This window comes from Balaenoptera musculus, chromosome 1, assembly GCF_009873245.2.
Source record: "Balaenoptera musculus isolate JJ_BM4_2016_0621 chromosome 1, mBalMus1.pri.v3, whole genome shotgun sequence".
Lineage (NCBI taxonomy): Eukaryota > Metazoa > Chordata > Mammalia > Artiodactyla > Balaenopteridae > Balaenoptera > Balaenoptera musculus.
The window spans coordinates 11,952,778-11,973,978 of NC_045785.1; the positions used below are offsets into that span (position 1 = coordinate 11,952,778).

The 21,201-nt window shown below is 38.3% G+C and overlaps 1 protein-coding gene and 1 non-coding gene across 10 annotated transcripts in view; one reads left to right on the forward strand and one right to left on the reverse strand.

Annotated features, from left to right (window-relative positions):
• The window catches only part of DDI2 (DNA damage inducible 1 homolog 2), a 43,008-nt gene extending 21,807 nt beyond the window's left edge, over positions 1 to 21,201 (forward strand). For 2 of the 9 annotated variants that reach the window (XM_036833095.1, XM_036833103.1), the window contains 4 exons: positions 9 to 137; positions 4,968 to 5,071; positions 8,015 to 8,204; positions 12,879 to 21,201. In XM_036833095.1, the coding sequence (XP_036688990.1) occupies positions 9 to 137; positions 4,968 to 5,071; positions 8,015 to 8,204; positions 12,879 to 14,770 (2,315 nt within the window). In that variant the 3' untranslated portion in view covers positions 14,771 to 21,201. Of the gene's footprint in view, positions 1 to 8; positions 138 to 4,967; positions 5,072 to 8,014; positions 8,205 to 10,341; positions 10,405 to 12,878 lie in introns of those variants that run through there. The other 7 variants (XM_036833111.1, XM_036833156.1, XM_036833120.1 and 4 more) reach the window with 7 other exon arrangements.
• On the reverse strand, positions 6,381 to 6,482 carry LOC118887044. The gene has a single exon (XR_005017868.1). It is a non-coding gene; the product is annotated as a U6 spliceosomal RNA (small nuclear RNA).

The window sequence follows — 21,201 nt, forward strand, 5'->3', positions numbered from 1 at the left end:
ACCTCCAGGTGCCCAGATGACTATTATGAGCCAAGCTTGTGCAGAAAGGTGTAATATAATGAGGCTGGTGGACCGTCGGTGGGCAGGGATCGCCAAAGGAGTGGGCACCCAGAAGATTATTGGAAGGGTACATCTAGGTGAGTGCAGGGCACTGAGAGTCTTTGTAGGGTAGTGGACTTTAAAAATTCCTTTTGGATAGGGCAGCACGCTCAGTCCCTAGCAATTTTAAACCCTATAGTCTATCAGAGTTATAATGTAACATCGTTTAGCTGGTTACAAAAGAACACCAGTCCCCTATGTACCTCTGTTTCCTGCTGTTTAGAGGTGATCCCTTTCCACTATTTTAGCTGATTTCTTGTGGTGCTTACCTCCATATTTCTAAGTAACACATTTATAGTGCTATTTACTGACAGGACTATGTAAATACTGTTGAGAGCTGAGCCATGTAATTGAAAAAGATTATTTTTCCTTTCATGTCTAGTATTTTTTCTCGAAATTTTTGTCTTTTGTATGTGTGTGTCATTCAGTTTTTTGGTTGTTACTCATCCCTAAACACTTACCTAGTGTGTAAATCTCCCTTATACACGTCATCCTATTGAAGATGCTTCTTCCAGCCGGGACTAGGGGTTCAAGGCTGCTTCATAGCTGCTGTTTTGGAATCTGGGTCCTGAAGGGTGCCTTTCACTTCCGTCTTACGTTGGATGATACGGATCCCATACGTTTTTCTGTTTTTTGCACTCCTTGGTTTATTAGAGTACATCTTCCAGTAACTTTCTGAGAAGAAGTGCACAGGAGTAAATTGAGTCCTTAAATATCAGAACACGTCTTTTTTTCCAACATTCTACCCGTCTGACTATGTTGGAAATCACTTTCCGTCATGATTTTTGTCAGTGTGGCTTTGGAGAAGCTGGCCGCTATTCTGACTCTTGATCTTCTATGTGTCAGATTTCTTTTCCCTTTCTGAAGCTTATAGATCTTCTCTTTGACCTCAGTGTTTTAAAATTTCACAATGATGTACTTGGGTGTAGTAGATCTCTTTTCATCTACTGTGCTAGATACCTTTCAGTCTGGAAAAATGGTTCTGATAATGATTTCCTCCCCTCTGAGATGTCTGTTATTCAGGTAGGATAATCTACTATCATGGACTTGTCCTCTAGTTTTATTTTCTTTCTCTTTCTTTCATTGTGTTTTGGGAGGTTCTTAACGAGATTTCCTCAACTTTGTCTTCTAACCTTTCTTTTCTGTTTGGTACAGTTTTCTTTCATGTTAGATGGTTTTTCTCAAGTGTCTGGTGATCCTTGGCGTCTGCTCATATTTGAAGAGTGGGACACCAAAAGGCTATTTGGAGGATTAGTTGGGTGGGCAGCCATGCTGATTGTGGGTGATCTGGAAGTTGGGACAGAGAAAAAGGCTAGAGTCTCAGTAAGCTTCCATTTAACCCCTCTAGTTTTCAGTTTGGTGCTTGTTGTTTTATCTCTGTCTTCCTTCATGCCCACCTCTCTTACTAGAGCCTCTGTTTCAGCCTCTTGAGAAAATAAACCTCTTGTCTACTGTTGGGGTGAGGCGCTAGTCACCTGGCTGAGCAGAGTGCAGGAGAGGAGCCCCGAGGTCCAATTGTGCCTCCGTAGACCTTTAACCAGTGCTCCTGCTTTGGGCTCACTCCACCCCTGCGTGCAGAGGTACTTGTTTCAGCGAGCTCATCAGCCTCTTGGGAGTTCTGTGATGTTAAAAAGGGTTGCTGCTTAGTTTTCCTTATTGTCATCTGCTTTCTAGTTCCAAAACTGTGTTTCAGTTATCTCTTCCATTATTTTTGGCCTTAGTAATGTGTACATTTTAGAAGAAAAACGACTTTTTATTGTGCTTTTTTTAGGAGTAAGTTAAGTTAAATACATGTGTTCAGTCCTTCGTCTTTAATCAGAATTGTTCTTTTCTTTGTTTTTTTCTTTCATTATCCATTTAATTAGTTGCTCATTGTAGAGACTTTTGAAAGTATAGAAATGTGAAAAGAAGCAAAAGTGATTCTTTTAGGTGAGAATCAATCAGTAGTAGCATTTGGACATATCTCTTTCTGGCATTGTTTTCTTATAAAAGGTGATCATATAATACTATGTAGAATTTTTATACTTTGCTTTAAGAAAAAGTAAGAGCATTTTCCAATTGCCATTATAAATTTCATAAGCATCACTTAAATAAATGCATAGCATTCTGTTGTATGGGTTTAATGGTCAACCTTTGGGATATATTTTTCTGTCAATATTTTGTCATTGTAACATGGAAGTGCATTTTTGTGTAGTTTTGTGCAAACTGATTTTTTTTTTCCTTAGTTAAAATTCCCATAAGTGAACCTACTAAATCCAAGATTATGAATACCCTTCAAGGCTCTTGATATTGTTAACTGGTACCAATCTAGTTTCTCCAGCACTGATTGAACATTCACCTTAATTTCCTTATACAATCAAGTATTTTTAGTTTTATCCCTTTAATTTGCAGATAAAAAAGTGGTTTTTTTACTGTAAATTACTTTTCTTTCATTGCAAGTGGTAGTTTTTCTACCTGTTTTCCTCTTCATATCTGTTTCATTTTTCCTGTTTTAATACATTTGTCTATTATTAGAAGTCTCCGTGTTTTCTATTATTGATTTCTATAGAATAAGGATAGTTTAAATACCTTACCTCTTATGTACTTTCTTACACACAGTAGGACTGAAATTGGGTAAGAATACCACAAACCAGTTGCTTCAGAGTCTGAGTTCTTAGATTTCTCATGGTTTTTAGTGAGAAGATAATAGGAGACAAAAAATACCAATCCCTTGTGTCCTTCTTTTGGTTGCACAAGTTGTACCATTTTGCAACTTTGGCTATGATAGGTATCAAGAAAACCTTATAACAATAAGGGTAGTCTAAGTAAAGGAGAGCTACACCATGGATAGGAAGTTTCAGTATGTTGGAGGTGGTAGTTCTCCCACATTCGTCAACAGAGTCGTTGTAATACATTTAAAACCCCAATAAATTGTTTTGTTTTGTTTTGTTTGTGAGACTTGATGTGTTAATTTTAAATTTTATGTAGGCCCTTTATGGCAGGAGTAGTCAAGATACTCTGGAATAACTTCCCCTTCTAGATAATATCAAGACCAAAGGACTAGAACAGAAGCAGACCCATGCTTAACATGAACCTTGATAAATGAGAGGGGAAATCTTACGGAGCAGTGGGAAAGTTTCAGGAAATGTGCTAGGACAATTGGGTATCCATGTGGAAAAAATAAATTGGAAATTGGACCCTGTCTCACATCACACACAAAAGTCAATTCAAGGTTGATTAAAGGCCTGGATGTGCAAGGCAAAGTCAGAGCTTTTAGAAGAAAATATAGGAGAATGTCTTGTGTAGGGAAGGGGTTCTTTAAAAGATACGAAGGAAATTATTTGATAAATACAGCTGATTAAGATTAAGAACTTTTCATCAAACACATCTGAAAGAAAGTGAACAAACACAAACTAAGAAAGAACTTAGTAACATGTATAACTAATAAAGGATTCATATTTAGAATATATATGTATTCTGTGTGTTTGTGTATCCTCCAACTCAGTAAGCAAAACTGGTATATAAAAAATTGCAGAAACATTTGAACAAGCACTTTAAGAGGAAACTCAAATGGTTAATAAGTGTGTGAAAAATTGCTTTATCTCATTAATCAGGGAAATAGAGAATTACTTGCCAGATTTTAAATCTAATAATATTGAGTGTTGGGAGAATGTGGAACAATGGGAACTTTCCAAAAACCCCTGGGGAAAAAAAAAAAAAAAACCCCTGGAAACATTTTGGAAAATAATTCAGCATCAAGTAGAGCTGAGCTAATATCCCCTAGAACCCTGTATGTTTTTAGAGTATACCTTAGAGAAACTCACGGCACACCAGGAGACAAGTGCAAGAATGCTCACGTTAGCATTGCTTACAACGGCAGAAACTGGAAGCAACCCAAAAGTCCCATAGCAGCAGAATGGATAAACAAATCAGTGGTGGTGTCTTAGACATTATAGTACTTACTCTTAGGGGTGGTATAAATGAAAGAAATATAGTCACATGCACCCACAGGAATAAAATATCTCAAAATATCTTTTGGGTAAAAGAAGCAAGTCATAGTTCAAAACCACAAAACTAACCAAAATGTTGCTTAGAAATCAGAGAAAAATGGTAAGAACTCTAAGAAAAGATGGGAATGATTAACATAAAAACCAAGATAGTTGGGAGGGTTGGAGGAGGCAAAGAATAAGCTATGATCAGTAGGACATACAGGAAACTTCTTAGTTTTCTGTTTCTTAACCTGGGAAATAGATGCATGGGTATTTGTTTTATTATGCTTTATACTATATATATACAGTATATATATATATATTTCATATACTTTTCTGCTCATAAGACATAATTAATGACAAAGTCTTTTTTTAAAAAAACATCTTACATATGAAATAAGAGGAGTAATTGAGGAAAGCGGCAAGGCAGGAGACTTCAAGCAAAGAAACTTGGTTATAACAGGCAGTAATAAACAGTTTACTTCTTGGAGCTTAATTTAAAAGGTTTAAAGTGTACTGATTTTATTTTCCTTTTAGAAAGCCTTTTGTAAGTGTACAGGAAGCAGGTGGTTAATATTGGAGGAATTGGTCTTGGTCTTTTTTTTTTCTTTTTTTTTTTTTAAATTCTTAATGCCAGCTTTCCTCACCAGCTGAGCATGTATCATATATCAAGCCAGGTCTTGTGGGCAGTAGTTCTACCCAATCCACTTTATGAGCTGGTGCCTTCATTGGCTTTTAACCTGATTATTGGTCTTATTGGATTTTCATACTTAACTCACTTGTTTGCATGCTTTGGCTTGACTTTGACTGATTGCAGGAAGAAAGACACAGAATGATAGATACATTTCCAGACCTTCCCTGGAAAAATCAGTAACCTCTTCCTTTCTTCGTGTGCTTTAGCTCAGGTTCAAATTGAAGGAGATTTCCTGGCGTGTTCCTTCTCTATACTTGAGGAACAGCCCATGGACATGCTTTTGGGACTGGACATGCTGAAACGGCATCAGGTAATTAAGAGCTTCACTTTCTTTTTGCGTTGGCTTTTTGTGTGTTAAATGGTTATTCCATCATGGCTGTATATACTGCAAAACTAAGAAGCATGACTTCAAACCTGGAAAGGTCCTTAATTGGTGATGTTGTCATACAAGGTTTGAAATTCTGTATCAGTAGAAATAGAACCTTTTTGTGAAATCGTTCTGAATCTGTTGAATCTTGCCATCTGTTTTGAGACTATAATGGACAATTTGGTTCCCTTGTGTAATTTTTAGTTTCTGATTAGAACTCAAGTAATTTTTTAAAAACAATTTTAAAAAAATATTTATTTATTTGGCTGCTCTGGGTCTTAGTTGTGGCATGTGAGATCTTCGCTGCCAAGTGCGGGATCTTTTGATTGTGGCATGCGGGCTCTTAGTTGCGGCATGCGGGATCTGGTTCCCAGATCAGGGATTGAACCCAGGCCCCCTGCATTGGGAGTGCAGAGTCTTAACCACTGGACCACCAGGGAAGTGCCTCAAGTAATTTTTTGATGGGTTTGTAGGGAGATGTACATAATACACAATGATGATTTTACTGCGAGCCTAAGTTTAGTAAATCCTTAGTAGCTGGTCAAACAATACTTGGGGAGAAGAGCTTCGAGATTAAGGAAAAAGGTGTACATAAGATGTTGGGAATGGAAATGTTTATTTAGTACAGGGAGAATGATTTATAAATATTTTCATTTGCAGTGATTTTTATATTTCCATTCTGAAGGCTAATAATTTGTTTAAAGATTAAACTTCACTCATTGAAGAAGCAATTATTGTGCTCTTGGGTAGTAAAAATTTTCCCAACAAGGTTTCATATCTAGTCAACATTTTTATGTCACTAATATTCTTTTTTTTCTTTTTTTTAAATTGGAGTATAGTTGATTTACAATGTTGTGTTAGTTTCAGCTGTCTACTCTTTTTTAGATTCTCTTCCCATATAGGTCACTACAGAGTATTGAATAGAATTCCCTGTGCTATACAGTAGGTTCTTACTAGTTATCTATCTTATCGATATATATATAGTAGTGTGTATATGTCAATCCCAATCTCCCAATTTATCCCTCCCACCCTTTTCCCCTTGGAAACCATGAGTTTGTTTTCTACATCTGTGACTCAGTTTCTGTTTTGTAAATAGGTTCATATGTACCATTTTTTTTAGATTCCACATATACGCAATATCATATATTTGTTTTTCTCTGTCTGACTTACTTCACTCAGTATGACAATCCCTAGGTCCATCCACATCACTGAAAATGGCAGTATTTCGTTCTTTTTTATGGCTGAGTAATATAAAAATATGGAACACTTCACGAATTTGCGTGTCATCCTTGCGCAGGGGCCATGCTAATCTCTGCATCGTTTCAGTTTTAGTAATGTGCTGCCTAAGCAAGCACACTAATACTCTTTTTTAAATGTTTAATGTTAAATTCCCATTGAAATATATTGCATTGATATTCAAATCCAGGTGCATAGTTTTAAGTAGAAGGAATGAGCGAATGCACATATAAATAAAACCTGATTTATTAACTTGTTGCTAATCTCTCCCTATTTATTTATTTATTTATCGCTATTTTTAAGTCATGGTATAGACTAGCAGTCTCCAGCTTTACGGATTCAAAATATATGTGTGTAACTGTCCTATATTAAGTAATTATAAAAATATACTGAAAAAGAGGATAGCATAAGTATGAAATACAGAATACTTTTGTAGAGCTCGTCTTGTCCATATATCACTTTTGAGACCATTGGCATAGACTTTAAATATAAGCTGTACTTTATACACTAAGCAAAAAGCAAAAATGTAGACCTATATAAATGGTATGTCTCAGTTTTAGTTTTTAAAAAGTCACTGATATGTTTCTAAAAGGTGTGGCTGCTGATTATGGCATGCAGTTTTCCAAATTTTGTACAATGAATATGTATTGCATTTGAATTCAGACATGAACAATTAATGTGTTTGACAAAGAAGTGTAAACTGTATCCCATAAAGATCATTCTGCTATACAATTTAAATATTAAAAAAGATTCTAGGGGGCTTCCCTAGTGGCACAGTGGTTAAGAATCCACCTGCCAATGCAGGTGACCTGGGTTCGAGCCCTGGTCCGGGAAGATCCCACATGCTGTGTAGCAGCTAAGCCCGTGCGCCACAACTACTGAGCCCGTGCACCACAACTACTGAACCCATGTGCCACAACTACTGAAGCTCACGAGGCTAGAGCCTGAGCTCCGCAACAAGAGAAGCCACCGCAATGAGAAGCCCATGCACCGCAATGAACAGTAGCCTCCACTCGCCACAACTAGAGAAAGACGCGCACAGCAACGAAGACCCAATGCGGCCAAAAATAAGTAAATAAATTTATTTAAAAAAAAAAAAAAAAAGATTCTAGGGCTTCCCTGGTGGCACAGTGGTTAAGAATCCACCTGCCAATTCAGGGGACACAGGTTCGAGCCCTGGTCCGGGAAGATCCCACATGCCGCGGAGTAACTAAGCCTGTGCGCCACAGCTACTGAGCCTGCGCTCTAGAGCCCTCGCGCCACAACTACTGAGCCCACGTGCCACAACTACTGGAGCCCGTGCTCCGCAACAAGAGAAGCCACTGCAATGAGAAAGAAGCCCATGCACCGCAACGAAGAGTAGCCCCTGCTTGCCACAACTAGAGAAAGTCAGTGCACAGCAACGAAGACCCAAAGCAGCCAAAAACAAATAAATAAATTAAATTAAAATTTTAAATATATATATATAGATATAGATTCTAAATTAACAATGTCACATAGCTTAAAGTTTAAATACTTTTAGATAAAAGTGGTTTTTTGAGCCATCTCTGTCAGTGTTGCTCTTTTTGAATGGAGTTTTAAATTCAAGATCATAATTTTCCTGCATCGTGTTCTATCTGCTGTCATCAGTGTTTGGTTTCTTTTTCTAAGTGTTCCATTGACCTCAAGAAAAATGTACTCGTGATCGGCACCACAGGCTCAAAGACCACCTTCCTTCCTGAGGGGGAGTTACCAGAGTGTGCCCGGTTGGCATATGGGGCCGGGCGAGAGGAAGTACGGCCAGAGGAGATTGCAGACCAAGAATTAGCAGAAGCCCTTCAAAAATCTGTAGAGGATGCAGGTATTTGGAGTGGCGAAGCTCTTAAATAATACTCCTTATTGGTGGGTGAGCCAGGGAAGTTGGAGCTTCAGAGGGGAATAGGGACCTTTCCAGTCGTAATCAGTCTCATCGTCCTGTTGTAGGTATGTTCCTTGCCTTCTTACTGCCTCCTCCCATCTCTAAATACAGTACAGAAAAACTCCCGTGTTTCAGTAGATCCAGAAATAGCAATCCATTGCTGTGTCCAAGATAGAGTGGGGAGTTCTTTGCTTAGGCACATTTTGGTAGGATTCCTAAAGAATCTTGTGTTTTTTTTTCTTGAAGAAAATTATAACAGTAAGCAGAAACTTCCTTTTGAGTTCAACATTTCCTGGAAATTTTCTTGTTCTTTTCTTAGGCCCATTTATTTTGGAGGATGACATTGTGTCTGTGACTTAGCAGCACTAAGCTTTTTAATACCTACTGAAAGTGCTGCCACCAAAATGAAGCTACCTAATACTTTTTTTTCCTAAGTCTCAGTTGTTGTAGCTTCTTTAATTCTAAAGATCAAACCAAGTTTTCTGGGTAAAATGGAGGGACACAGTTATGCCGAAATCCCACTTCTGTGGATAAATTTTCCCCATCTCTTACAGAACAGTGACTCTGGAATATATTTTCTAGAAGCTAAAGAGAATTAACTTTTAAGTTTGAGTTATTTTAAAGTCTTGAGCTGTAATTCTTCATTAGTGACTAATATCACACATTGCATTTGCTGATATAGTAAAATGTATTAGAGCTACAAGTTCAGGGAATAGCTTTCTCCTAAGGACAAAAAAGGTAAGAGCTTCAACAGTAAGCAGCCAGATTTTGCCAGTGTGCATCACCAGAGAACATCCAGTGGTCTAGCCTTGAGACTTTTTAGAATGAGCGTGAGTATCAGATGGAGTTTCCAAGCTGGCTTTGTTCAGAATCTGCTCCACCACCACCTTTTGGCTCAGTTTTACATATCAAGTACAGTTTGGGTTGTGATTTAAGTGTTTGGTAGGAAGGGGAGAATTTTGAACAACCAGACAGAGAAAGCCTAATAAATTAATAGTTTTAACCTTACCCGCAAGGCAAGCTTGAATGAGTTTGATATATCTACTTAGAAGGTTTTACTTTTTGTTTTGTTTAGTAACTTGTCAGCTTAGTCATAATACTACACATTAATAAAATGAGGACATGTTATCATTTTGTGAAACCTCTATTGTTCCCCCCACAGTTTTGGTGCTTTTACTGGAGAAACACTAGCTGACAGTAGCAGTGCTTTATAACCTACTAACAGTTACCCTCTTTGAGTAATTACTTTCTTTTAATAAAAAGTTGAAGAGATTAAAATAGAAACCACAGATGTTTTCAGCCATAGTGAAGGGGGCGTACCAGTTTTAAAGGATTAAAAGGAAGTGGCTCTTTACCCATGTGACCTTTTGTTACTGACAATATATGGCTCGCACTAATTTTTGTAATGTTTAAATAGTGAGATAATTCTTCAACATCAGATTCTATTTGTTTGGAACATCATCTTCCCACTATTATCAAAATCACCTACCTCTAGACATAGTAGGTGAACATATTTTTGCTAAAAACTGTCTCTTTGGTGGATATTCTATAGCAGAATATCTTTATCTTTTCTATTGATCAAAAAATAATTCAGAAAAGTAATAATTCAGAGTATTTTAAAAAATAGACAAGGTAAGCCAGGATAAGTAATCAGGTTAGGTTTGTTCTTCTTCTAAAAATAAATCTCAACTGAAAAAGAAATTTTGAAAGTTTCTATAATATGTGTTCGCTCACCTTTACTCCATAGGATTTCCATATCATGTAATTCCGTCTATGGATCTACTTTTTTTCACCTATTTCACATGTTTGCCCATGAATTCTCTGTGTAGGTGTGTAAAATTAATTTCTTTCCAAGTTCTGTTGAAAATCTGTTGAAATTGACACATTGCTTTATGTATTGTGAGAGAATTAAAGCAACCAGCATATCTTTTTGATGTCCAAACTACAGGAACATTCCCCCACTTTGACTCTGCCAGTTCCTGATCTTAAAGATGGCAAAGGAATGGAGACTATAACCCTGCATGCTGTGTGGTTTGCATTGTTAACCCGAGTTTGCTTGTCTGTTTCCTAATTCAAACAGAGCGTCAGAAGCCATGATGCATGTAGTGTGTGTGTACTGCAGCTGGAGTGGGCCCCAGACCAGGTATTTATAGACACCACGTTAAGCCTTCCACCCAGTCATCGTCTGTGGTCTGAAAGACTTCGTATCCGCAGCAGTTCTAGAATTTAGCTTCTGTCATTCACCATTTCACCTTGTTTAATCTGGTTACAACTAGCCTGTATGTGTATTTGTATGTTGGCATACATACATATCTAAGCATGGTTTCCTATTTAAAATTTTATCAGTCATTAGAACAGTTCGAGGGGGAAAAAAATCCCAGCGATAACAAATGACCATTGTGAATATCAAATCAAGAATATTAGCATCACAGCACTTTGTTGTTGGAGATGACTGTGTTATTAGGGATTTTATAAGTCCCTTTCTTCTGAAAAACTGAAAGTGTATTTTTCACATTACTGCACACAACTACCAGCATTATAGAGGGGCTGAAATTTTCATTCTGTTGAAGAAGAAATGGAAACAGGCCAGGTGACTTGGCCAGGGTCACAGAGTCAATAACATAGGCAGGACTGAAGTTTAACCTTCCAACAAGAGCTGAAACTTTGCTTTTCCCTCTCTCCCTACCCTGACAGTTTTCCACAGGAGGCTCTCTGCTTCCATATCCCTGTAGTGCAGATATGATAAGCGTCAGCCTGAGTGCACTGACCTATTAAAAGAAGGAAAAGTGGTCTTTTTAGACGATCAACCTAGGACTTTATAGGGGTTTGCAGGCTGGTTGTAATTAGATATATAGCATTTAATTGCTTCTTTCTTTCATTTTCCTTGTAAGGATGGGTTAAAGGCAGCCATCTTTAATTATTAATGTCCGTTGTCCTCATCCTCTTCTCCTGTCCTATAGTACTGACCCAGTCCTCCCCTACATTTAGGACTTAGGCCAGTGAAACTGACCATCTCAGCTACAGGAGGACTATATGCCGCTTTCATAGTGAGTACGGAGTACATTGAGGTCATGTTCACCTTCACCTCCCCCAGCTGTTATAACTGACGTACCGTTGCCAGAAGGCCATTACCTTTGCCCACCTCTGTGCTGCTAATAACATGGATATTTCACTACAGTGCATCTTTGTGTTCCCATTAACTCAAAATTGAACCTCTTTCAGAGTCAGCCTTAGAGATTGATAAATAAGACTAATAACTGTGTTTCTAGACTCTAATGAGTATAGTTTGCACTGAGATACACGCTGTTTTCCTGTTTATCCCTAAACTATAAGATTATTTCACAAGAAGTCAGTAACTTCCTGACATAGTGCTTTATCTTTCAAGCTGTTAACCTATGTTGGATTAGAATGATTTAGAGCCTTTTGAATCATAACTGCATTGCTTCATGACTTCTTAAGGTACAGTCAACATGAAGCATTTGAATTGCATCTGTCCTAATAGTTTGTATTGTGATGTCATTTTTGTTACCAGCCTTTGACTTTTAATTAAAGATCTTGTAATAATTGCATAGAGGGCAATTTTTAATTGGATTAGTGGCAAAAGGAGAGTTGGAACTGATGTTTAAAGACATCATGATGTTTACATTGAGGTGTGGTATTTAATCCTTCCATTTTTTATGAGTGGTCAGTAAGTTGCAGTGGATCTAAATTGTTATTGCTTATTGGAAAATTTATGAACTATATCCCTCCACTGCCCTCCCCTGCCCACATTTCCCTGCCCTTAAAGTACTTAAATATTCTTACTTAGTTGTTAATGTGATAAAGTAACTGATAATCCTTTTTAAAATTGCATTATTTGGTAAGATAATAATTGGGATTTAATCTGTTTGATCTTTAGCGCTTTTTTTGTTCTGAGTCAAGCTCACATAGTTTTTGGAATGTTTGGATAGAAATAAATAGAATGTTTGCTCCTCTGTCTTCTGAAGGTCCCTGAGTAGTATCACACTCTTATTTCTCTTTATAATTCCTGCTCTGTCCCAGATATACCTGGTTTAGACTTCGCAGTGTTCACATTTGACACTCTGAAAGTGAGTTGGCACGAGAATCATTCTAGTACTGAAATCCTCAAGATTGTATTGTGCTTTTAAGAATCACCTGAGGAACTTACTGAAAATACAAATTCCTGGGTTTTATCCCAAGGATGGTATCCAGAATCTGCATGCTTAGGAAACATCCCAGGTGACTTTAGGGCAAGTGATAGAGAGAACACACTTGGAGAAACTATTCTAGAGTTCTGAACCCACTGAGAATAAAGATACATAAATGTCCTTCAGTCTTGAGCACTAACTCAGCCCTTATGTGGTACTTAAATAAAAATATTGAATTACAGTACACATATTTTGTTAAGAACATGCCTACCTCTTATCCTGATGCTATGATGTTAAATTGTCCACCATGATGAGAATGGTTCTTGTATAAAGTCTATAAATATAAGACAAACCCAAGTTTAAGGACCTGATTTTGTTGTGTCCTGTTTAGATTTGTGTTCTCTGATAATTTAGTGGCCTTTGTAACCTGCTAATTAATCTTTTTTCCTTTCACTGTTGTTCTATATAGAGAAAAGCGGTAAAGAAACTACCTCACTGGGAATGTCATCATTACCAACTTCAGATGGATTTAACCATCAAGCCCATCCTTCAGGACAGAGTCCTGAGATCGGTAATCCTTCAAGTCTTGCTCACTCTGTCTCTGCTTCCGTCTGCCCTATTGAGCCCAGCGACCCAGACAGCACTGAACCTAAAGCTCTGAAGGCTTTGAAGGCTTCAGCTGAATTCCAGGTAACCTCTGAAAAGAAAGAACATCTTCCTCTGCAGGATCTTTCTGATTGTGCTTCTTCAGCAGACAGTGCTCCAGCAGACCAGAGTCCAGCTATGCCTTTGCAGAATTCACTCGAAGAAGCCATTGTTGCAGATAATGTAGAGAAATCTGCTGAAAGAAGCACCCAGGGCCTCACATCTCATCTCCACACAAGACAGGAAGTTAGTTTATCTGTCACTAGGATGCAAGAACCACAGAGGCTAAAAGATGAAAAGGGTTGGCATCCAGAATATCAGGACCTGAGTCAAGCGAGTGGCCTTCAGCAGCATGAAGAACCAAGGAATGAACAGCATGAGGTTATACAACAGAATGCTCTACATGACCAAGAACATCTCTGTAACACAGGGGACCTTGAACTTCTTGGAGAAAGGCAACAGGATCAACAAAGAAGTATTGGTTCGGAAGCTACAATGAAAGGAGACAGGCTACAGCAGACTGTGGACCTTTCGGGTACAGAGAAAAATATTCTACCTTCAGGATGCTTTGGCTGCTCAAGTTCAGAAACACTTATGGAAGTAGATATAGTTGAAGAGTCCCTAGCTGCTGTGCTTAATTCAGCAGGTGGTCAGAATACCAGTGTCAGGAACATCGGTGCATCTGATCTCACCTTAGATAATCCCCTGATGGAAGTAGAAACATCAAAATGTAACCCTTCCTCTGAAATTTTGAGTAATTCCATTTCCACTCAGGATTTACAGCTTCCAGAAAGTAATGTTGAAATGTCTGGAACAAGTAAAGAATACGGGAATTGCCCCTCCTCTTTAATAAGTCTCTGTGGCAGTTGTCAGCCATCTGTAGAGTCCACAGAGGAATCTTGCTCATCTGTAACGGCAGCCTTGAAGGAACTTCATGAACTTTTGGTCATTAGTAGTAAACCAGCTTCAGAAAACACATCGGAAGAAGTTATCTGTCAATCAGAGACAGTAACTGAGAGCCAAACAGGTATTAAGGACCTTTCTGAGAGATGGACCCAAAATGAGCATCTTACAGCTACCCAGAGTGAACACTGTTCACAGGTCTCCTTTCATCAGGCCGTATCTGTAACAGTGAAGACAGAAGAATTAACATACAGTTCAACTGACGCTGGAGTAGAAGATGTAGAAAATATTAACTTCAGGGGTCGAGGTGATGGCGTATTAACTGATAAGGAAGGTGTCCCCAAGCCTAAGGAGTCAATAAATGAGAGCAGTTCTGTCACTGAAGCCTCAGCTGAAACGTCCAACCAACTACATTGCACCTTTGGTGTAGAAATTTCACCCGGACTTTTAGCAGGTGAGGAGGATGCACTCAGTCAGACTTCTGAGCAAACTGAGTCCTTGTCATCCAGTTTCATATTGGTTAAAGATTTGGGTCAGGGCACACAGAATCCAGTGACAGACAGGCCTGAGACTAGAGAAAATGTCTGTTCTGAAGCTGCAGGGCCACTTCTAGAATTTGTACCACCTACCAGCCATCCATCATCAAGTCCCTCCTTTCTTGCACCATTAATTTTTCCTGCTGCGGACATTAACCGGATTCTCCGTGCCGGCTTTACTTTGCAGGAAGCTCTTGGGGCTTTGCATCGAGTTGGTGGAAATGCAGACCTTGCACTTCTTGTTTTGCTAGCAAAGAACATTGTAGTTCCTACATAACCATGGAAAAGTGGGCTAGACCGTACTCCATTCCCTTAAAAAAAAGCTATATATCTACACATACACACTCACCACATACACGTATATGTAGAAACCTGCAAGCAGAATGTTGAGCCAGATTTTTTTTAAAGATTTTTTTCGGCCAAAGTAATTTATGATCTCTTGTCTGATGAATTTGTCTATTTGTTAAAATTTGGGCCTTTTTAAATGTATTGGCAGTATGTGCATACAGAAGCTTTTTATTAACATTAAGATGATGTATTCTGGAATAAAATTGGTGGTTTTGTGTATAGCATACCATTTTAGAATGAGAGTGAATGCTTTAAAAAGCAGAAGCCGTGAGAAATCCCACCACCCATGCAGCTAAAAACAGATCAACTTCATAATTTGGCTGTTTCTGTGCTGTAGGCAAGGTATGGCTTGTTGACTCAATTTTTGGTTTACAAACTTGATTACATGGTTTGGTGTTTGGAATCATACTTAGTGCTTTATGTATTGTGATTCATCAGTTGTAACGGGAAATTGAAGAATATCTCCTAGAGTGGTATGTTTTTATTCGTGTGGTTAGGATTTGACATTTTAATGGGATGAGTTGGGAGGGTTTAAAACTTGGGCTGCTTTGTACATCACAGGCTGCTGCGTGGATTGCCAGATATCTTGGGTGGGATACTGTGAGGGAATTAACATTAGAGCGAACCATGGTGCTACCCAGATTTAAAAAAAGAGAGAAAAAACTGTAATTCCATTTGCAAATGTCATGGTGATGTTTCAAGAACTGTGAGTGAAAAATAATGGCCTAAACACTGGAATTAACTAGTGACTGGGTTTGGTAGCGTCTCACTGATCACAACTCAACCCTTAATGACTAATGATGAACTTATGTTCGGCTAGTGGGTTGATTGCCAGCAGTTTATTTCCTTTCCAAGCTCATCTTCTTGTAGGAAGTTCTTCTAAAGCTTAGTTTGAGCTGTGATCTGAGTGAAATATTCAAGTGTGATAAATAACCCTGTCACTGGTTTATCTTGGTGCTTGGAATGGTCAGTGTATTTGGTGAGTGTCTTTCATGGCAGTGGAAATAGTAATTGGAGTTTCTGACTCAAGTGGCCTTGGTAGAGTTTTCCATCCCTTTCTTTCCTCAGGAGCTTCTTTTTTTAAGCAAGGTTCGTCATATTTGTGTTTACACATGTCAAGTTAGAGTGGGGCATATAGTATATAGATGTATTTATTGTGGCCTTTTTTTATATGAGGACTAGCCCTTGGAAATCATTGTCCTGTGGGCCCCACTGTGCAATAATTCTACTGGGTAGATTTTAGATACTTTTTTTCGTGGAAAATAAACCCTCTTATGTACCTAGCAGGAATCTGAAATCTTGGTTTTATTGAAGAGAATTTTGAGAATGATAATTCCCTATTCCAGGTTATAATTTGCAATGTGTTTGAAACAGAAGCTTCAAAAGGGTGATTTGTGAACTTTTAACTTTAAGTGATTTTTGTCTAAAGTCTTACTCTCTTTAAAAGCTTATTCTTTCTGTCAAAATTCACGTCATTGAGCACAATCAAAATGGAGGCTCATATCTCAGGAGTTCTAAAATTTTTGATTTGGGGGCACTTAGACATTTCTTTTACCCTATTCCATGTTCTTTCTTTTAGCTGTGAGGTTTGTATGTGTGTTAGGAGCCTGAGTGATATGACGGAAAGTTGCATAGATTCCTCATGACCCTCTGAAGTTAGGGAATGGTTGACAGAAAGAGTTGTAGTTTACTGTGTTCAGAAGGGCGCTCAGAACAAGTTAGCCAGATTGTCTTTAAAGTGTTCTTTTAGACAATCATGTGCTGTAGATCCTTTTGCCTGCCCTACACCAAAGATGTAAGATGCACTAGGAACCTGCTGATAGGATTTCTGTCAACTGACTCTTAGAGCTGTGACTGTAATTAAGTAGTGGTGCTATGATTGAAGCAAAATTTAGTAGCAATGCAATGGGCCCCTGATTTGCGTTATGGGTATGCTTGGGAATTTATTCTAAGCTTATAAATCTTTAGGGTCACAAAGTGGGATGAGTGTAGGGTTACAAAGTGGGGTGAGTCTATGACAGTAGACTCCTCCAAAAAGGCCTTCTTGTGTGAAGATGGGCCTCAGAGTTTTCTGTACTAGCAGTTCCTCTGGCTACTGTTCAGAGGCTTGGCCACTGAATTTTCACAATGTGGAGATTTGGGAGTCAGTCCCAGGTGGGATATAGAATATCAATCTGGAAAAGGTTTCGTTACGATAGCTTTTATTGTATGTATATGTATATTTATTTCTAGGAGAAAATTGGATAGGCCTATCGTTGTACATGTATTCTTATTAGGAATACTTTGAGCTTAACCCACTTGCCAAATATCCTTGTCCTTTTTCATCATTTATCTTTCAACTTATAATTGCTTTTGATTTTTTAAATCTTCCTGTCCATCGTTTGTATGAAAGTCAAGTTGTTGACATTGTCAAGATTTTGAATCATTTTTAAATTTAGCAGTTGTAAAACACAAATGGAATTCAGGAACATGACACTAGTGAACCTTCGTTTTCAATTTTTATTCAGAGTGCAGAAATTAGAGATTAACTTCTCCAAGAATAAGATAAAATCATTGTGAACTCCTCTGGTTGCCAACAGAACTGATAATGGCCAGCCGTAACCAGTAATGGGCTGCTTTACCGGATAGCTCCTTTGCCATAACCGGTAATGGACAGCCTTGTGGTCAGCAGGTACCTCCAAGGGTGGTATCTGTTTATTCACCAAAGAGAGGAGAAGATTTACCTATATGACTTCTGCAGTTTCCCTTTGGTTGGTTCCTGTGTATAAGAATGTGCTTGGTAACCAGACAGCTATACCTAGGCTATAGATTTTGCCGTTGGCAGCTGGTAAGAATTACTTCCACTCGTACCTCTTTAGGCATCCAGACATCAGCCAATAGCCTTCATCCCACAGTTTGGGCTTTAGCCATTAACATATAAAGATTACCAGTTGCAATGGGAACTACATAGATGGTGAGTGTGTATGAAAACTGTTCTGCCTTGCAGCCTACAGAACTTTCCAGAGCTCCTTGTCTCCATATATACTGAAGGGAGACACACACCTTGTATTTTTTTCCCAGAGCATTTCTCCAGTAAGAGAGTTACATGGAAAGATATATGAGACTTTGTGTCACTGATTCTATGATAACCAGCTAAGGTGGAATCTGCCTGTTTTTCCCTTAGCACAGCTTACTATCCCTAGTAAAAGCCATAAAAATTTAGTTGGTTTAACCATCAGTTCATGTGTATATATACATGTGTGATAGACAGATATCCTACAGTTAATTTTACATAGATTAAAAAGCAAACAATTTTTATATCTACAGATGTAGTCTTCAGTTATGGTGGTTTTTATGTATATAAAATACAGCCTTGCAAGTAACTGGCCAGAAGAGTTGCAGTACATTCTGATTTCCTTTTCCTATCTCTTTGCCACCTGCAGAGAGTATAAGCAGGATAATTGAACTGCTGCGTATTTCAAACTTGTTATCAGTGGTAACATATCATAAGAGAAGCTAACTGGATTATGCATTCTCTAGCACAGATACCAAAAAGCCAAATATCTCCTTTGAATTTGGTGACTTAGTGTAGTCCGCGGCTGAACTAGAAAGAGACAGGGTTCTCAAGAGTTCCCTTCCGAGAAGATGAATGTTAACTTAGTTCTGTGAAATAAAAATAGCTTTCTTTTTGAAAGATTTAAAAACGCCAATTCCTGTTAACAACAAAGTAAATGCAAAGCATGTCCTTGAGAACCAGAGATGTAAAATCATGGCTCAAATTCTCTACCTTTGTGGTCCCTCGGTAGATGTTACTAGGAGTTCACTGAGTAAATCAAAGAACTTAGGGGAGGAACCTTTGATATGCTTGATTTTCTCTTGTGCCTTAGTTTCTCCAAATAGCAGAGGCATGAAATTTGGGTGGGGAATAAAAGTGGAAGGAGGGGGGGCAGCGGGGAAGTCTGAAAACGGCTCTCCTGGAGATCGGCATGCATGGAGTGGTCCTCAGGCTCACGTTCATTGTTGGTTGAGAATTGTCCTGCACCAAATCATTAGATTTCCCCAGGTAGAAGGATTATGACATGGCTTTTTTGTATCAGGTATACCCCAAAAAATGGTTTCTAAGTGTTTATTATGTTCTTTGTTGCACTGTCAGTATTGTGGTGAAGGCAGAGCAAAAGTTCAAGAAAATCTTATATCACAGGAAACGTTTACTCTCTTGAAGGCTATGCAGTTTGAATCTTTGAATAAGAGTTCATTATTCATTCAAACATTAAGTGCCTGTGTGCCAGGTACTGGTGAGCACTGGGGATACAGGAGTGACTAAAACAGACTGGAAGCTGCTCTTGTGAAGCTTTCAGTCTAGTAAAGAGACATGAAACAAATTTTAGCTTCAAGTGCAAGATCTATTTTTGCCTATTAGCATCATTTATTTTAAAAGTCATACTAGGATGATTTGGTTCAAATTCAGAGAAAACTGGGAAAATCAGGCTCAAAATGGAATTAGATGCTGTGAACCTAAAACTGCTCCAAAAAAAAATATTTTTAAAAAAATGGACTCGGAGAAACCAACAAAAAATGTTCTAACATTTGGTAGAAACACTTGAAGAGATCAAGGATTCAGAAATCAATGTATACTGTTGGTGGAGGGGGAATTGGGCAGGATAGAAGTGCTGCAAGTGCAAGTAAATGGAAGATGACCTAATATGCACCAGTGACAGTCAACTTTTCCTTCCATCAGGACCTCCTTCCATGCAGGGTAGAAATACGGAGTGTGCTGCGGCATCCTTCCCACTCCCCCTCTGAGCACGGCTGCTCTGGAATACTAACCATCTGGGCCAACAGGACTTAGCAGAGGATTCTGGAAGATTTGCTGTTTTAAAGCAGCTGAGTGCAAGATGTGAAAATAGGAATCAAGAGCAGAAAATGTAGCAAGCAGTGGTTCTGGGACTGGATGGTGGGCAAAATTTATTTACAAGAAGATTCAAGGCTCTACCAAATGTTTTTACAGGACAGCTCCATCAAAAGGACATTCTTTAACCCATTATTTAAAACATCACCACGTATGTAGTAATCCTGAAGGATACAGGTAGAATTTCTGGACCTTAACTGCTAGTGACTTCTGAGGTTTACAGTTAGAAAACTCTCACAGGTTTATCTGTTATGTATTGGTGATTGGTAATCTAGACCCTCTGGGGGCTGTGAAAGGTGAGAAGATATAGCAGATAAGTTTCAGAGCACAATCTTAGGGAATGAAAGCTACAGAGAAAATGGTGCAAGGGCATAGGAGTTAGAGGATATTTCTTTTACCTAAAAAAAGTTAAGCAAACTACAGAAGACTTGGGGTGGGGGTGTGGAATACAGAATTAGAATAATTTTTACAGAATTATATTTCTTTGAATACGTACCATAGGAAGGTTTTCATTAGCTGACTTGGGGAAGGGGCATGCTGGTATATTTTTTTCCTGGGAAGATGCATGACTAATAAATTATTTTGTTTACCATGAGTTTGTTTTACATACAACTTTGAATGATGCATCAGTGACTTAAAGAAAGGTAGACCTCTGTAATTTCCTATCAGAGGCAGTCACATCAGTTTGTTTCTAGATTCCTTTGGTCTGAGATTACCTGATGCTAATTAGACTTCTTTTTCTTTCCCTGAAGGCCCCACAGCTTTGAGTTTATGCTTCCCATCTGAGACCTTTCCCTCTGAATGATAATATTTCCATTCTCTATTCTCCTGATCATCCTTTCGAAATAGTTCTGGTGATATACTCAGATCAATGTATTTGCTTTTTTTTACTATGCGCTTACAATGAACATTGACTTGCCCATTTTTATTCAAAATTTTATTTCCATGGCAAGTTGGGCTAATGGGCTTTGCACTCAAGTAAGGTTTGTTTACCAGTTTTGTAGCCATATTTGGCAAATTTTAGCAAATAGAAACCCCTCTTTTCCCCTTTGTTCTTGCAATTGTACTTTTATTGCTTTCCTGATTTTTCTTTAAGCTTTGAGACTACTGCATCTTACAAGAACAACTAGGCAGGTTGGCAAAATAGGCTTGCCAATCAGTAGCTCTTTTACTCCCATAACGCTTTGGTTTTGAGAGTTGGGAAAACTCTGAGAACTTAAGGGAACCAAACTCAGGAATCCCACAGTTGGTTGCATTGTGCCATTGGTTTAGGGGCTAGACATAGGACCTCTCTGCAGCTGAGTGAACTAGGTGCGTTTGGGTTTGAGTTTTTGTCAGATAATGAAATGTAAGTCAGCCCTAAGTAATCAAAACACTTTATTTTATTTTTCTTTTTTTTAATAGGAACTTTCTGAAGAAAAAGTGATGTGTAAAACATTTGATATTTAAGACAATAAAGTTTTTATCATAAA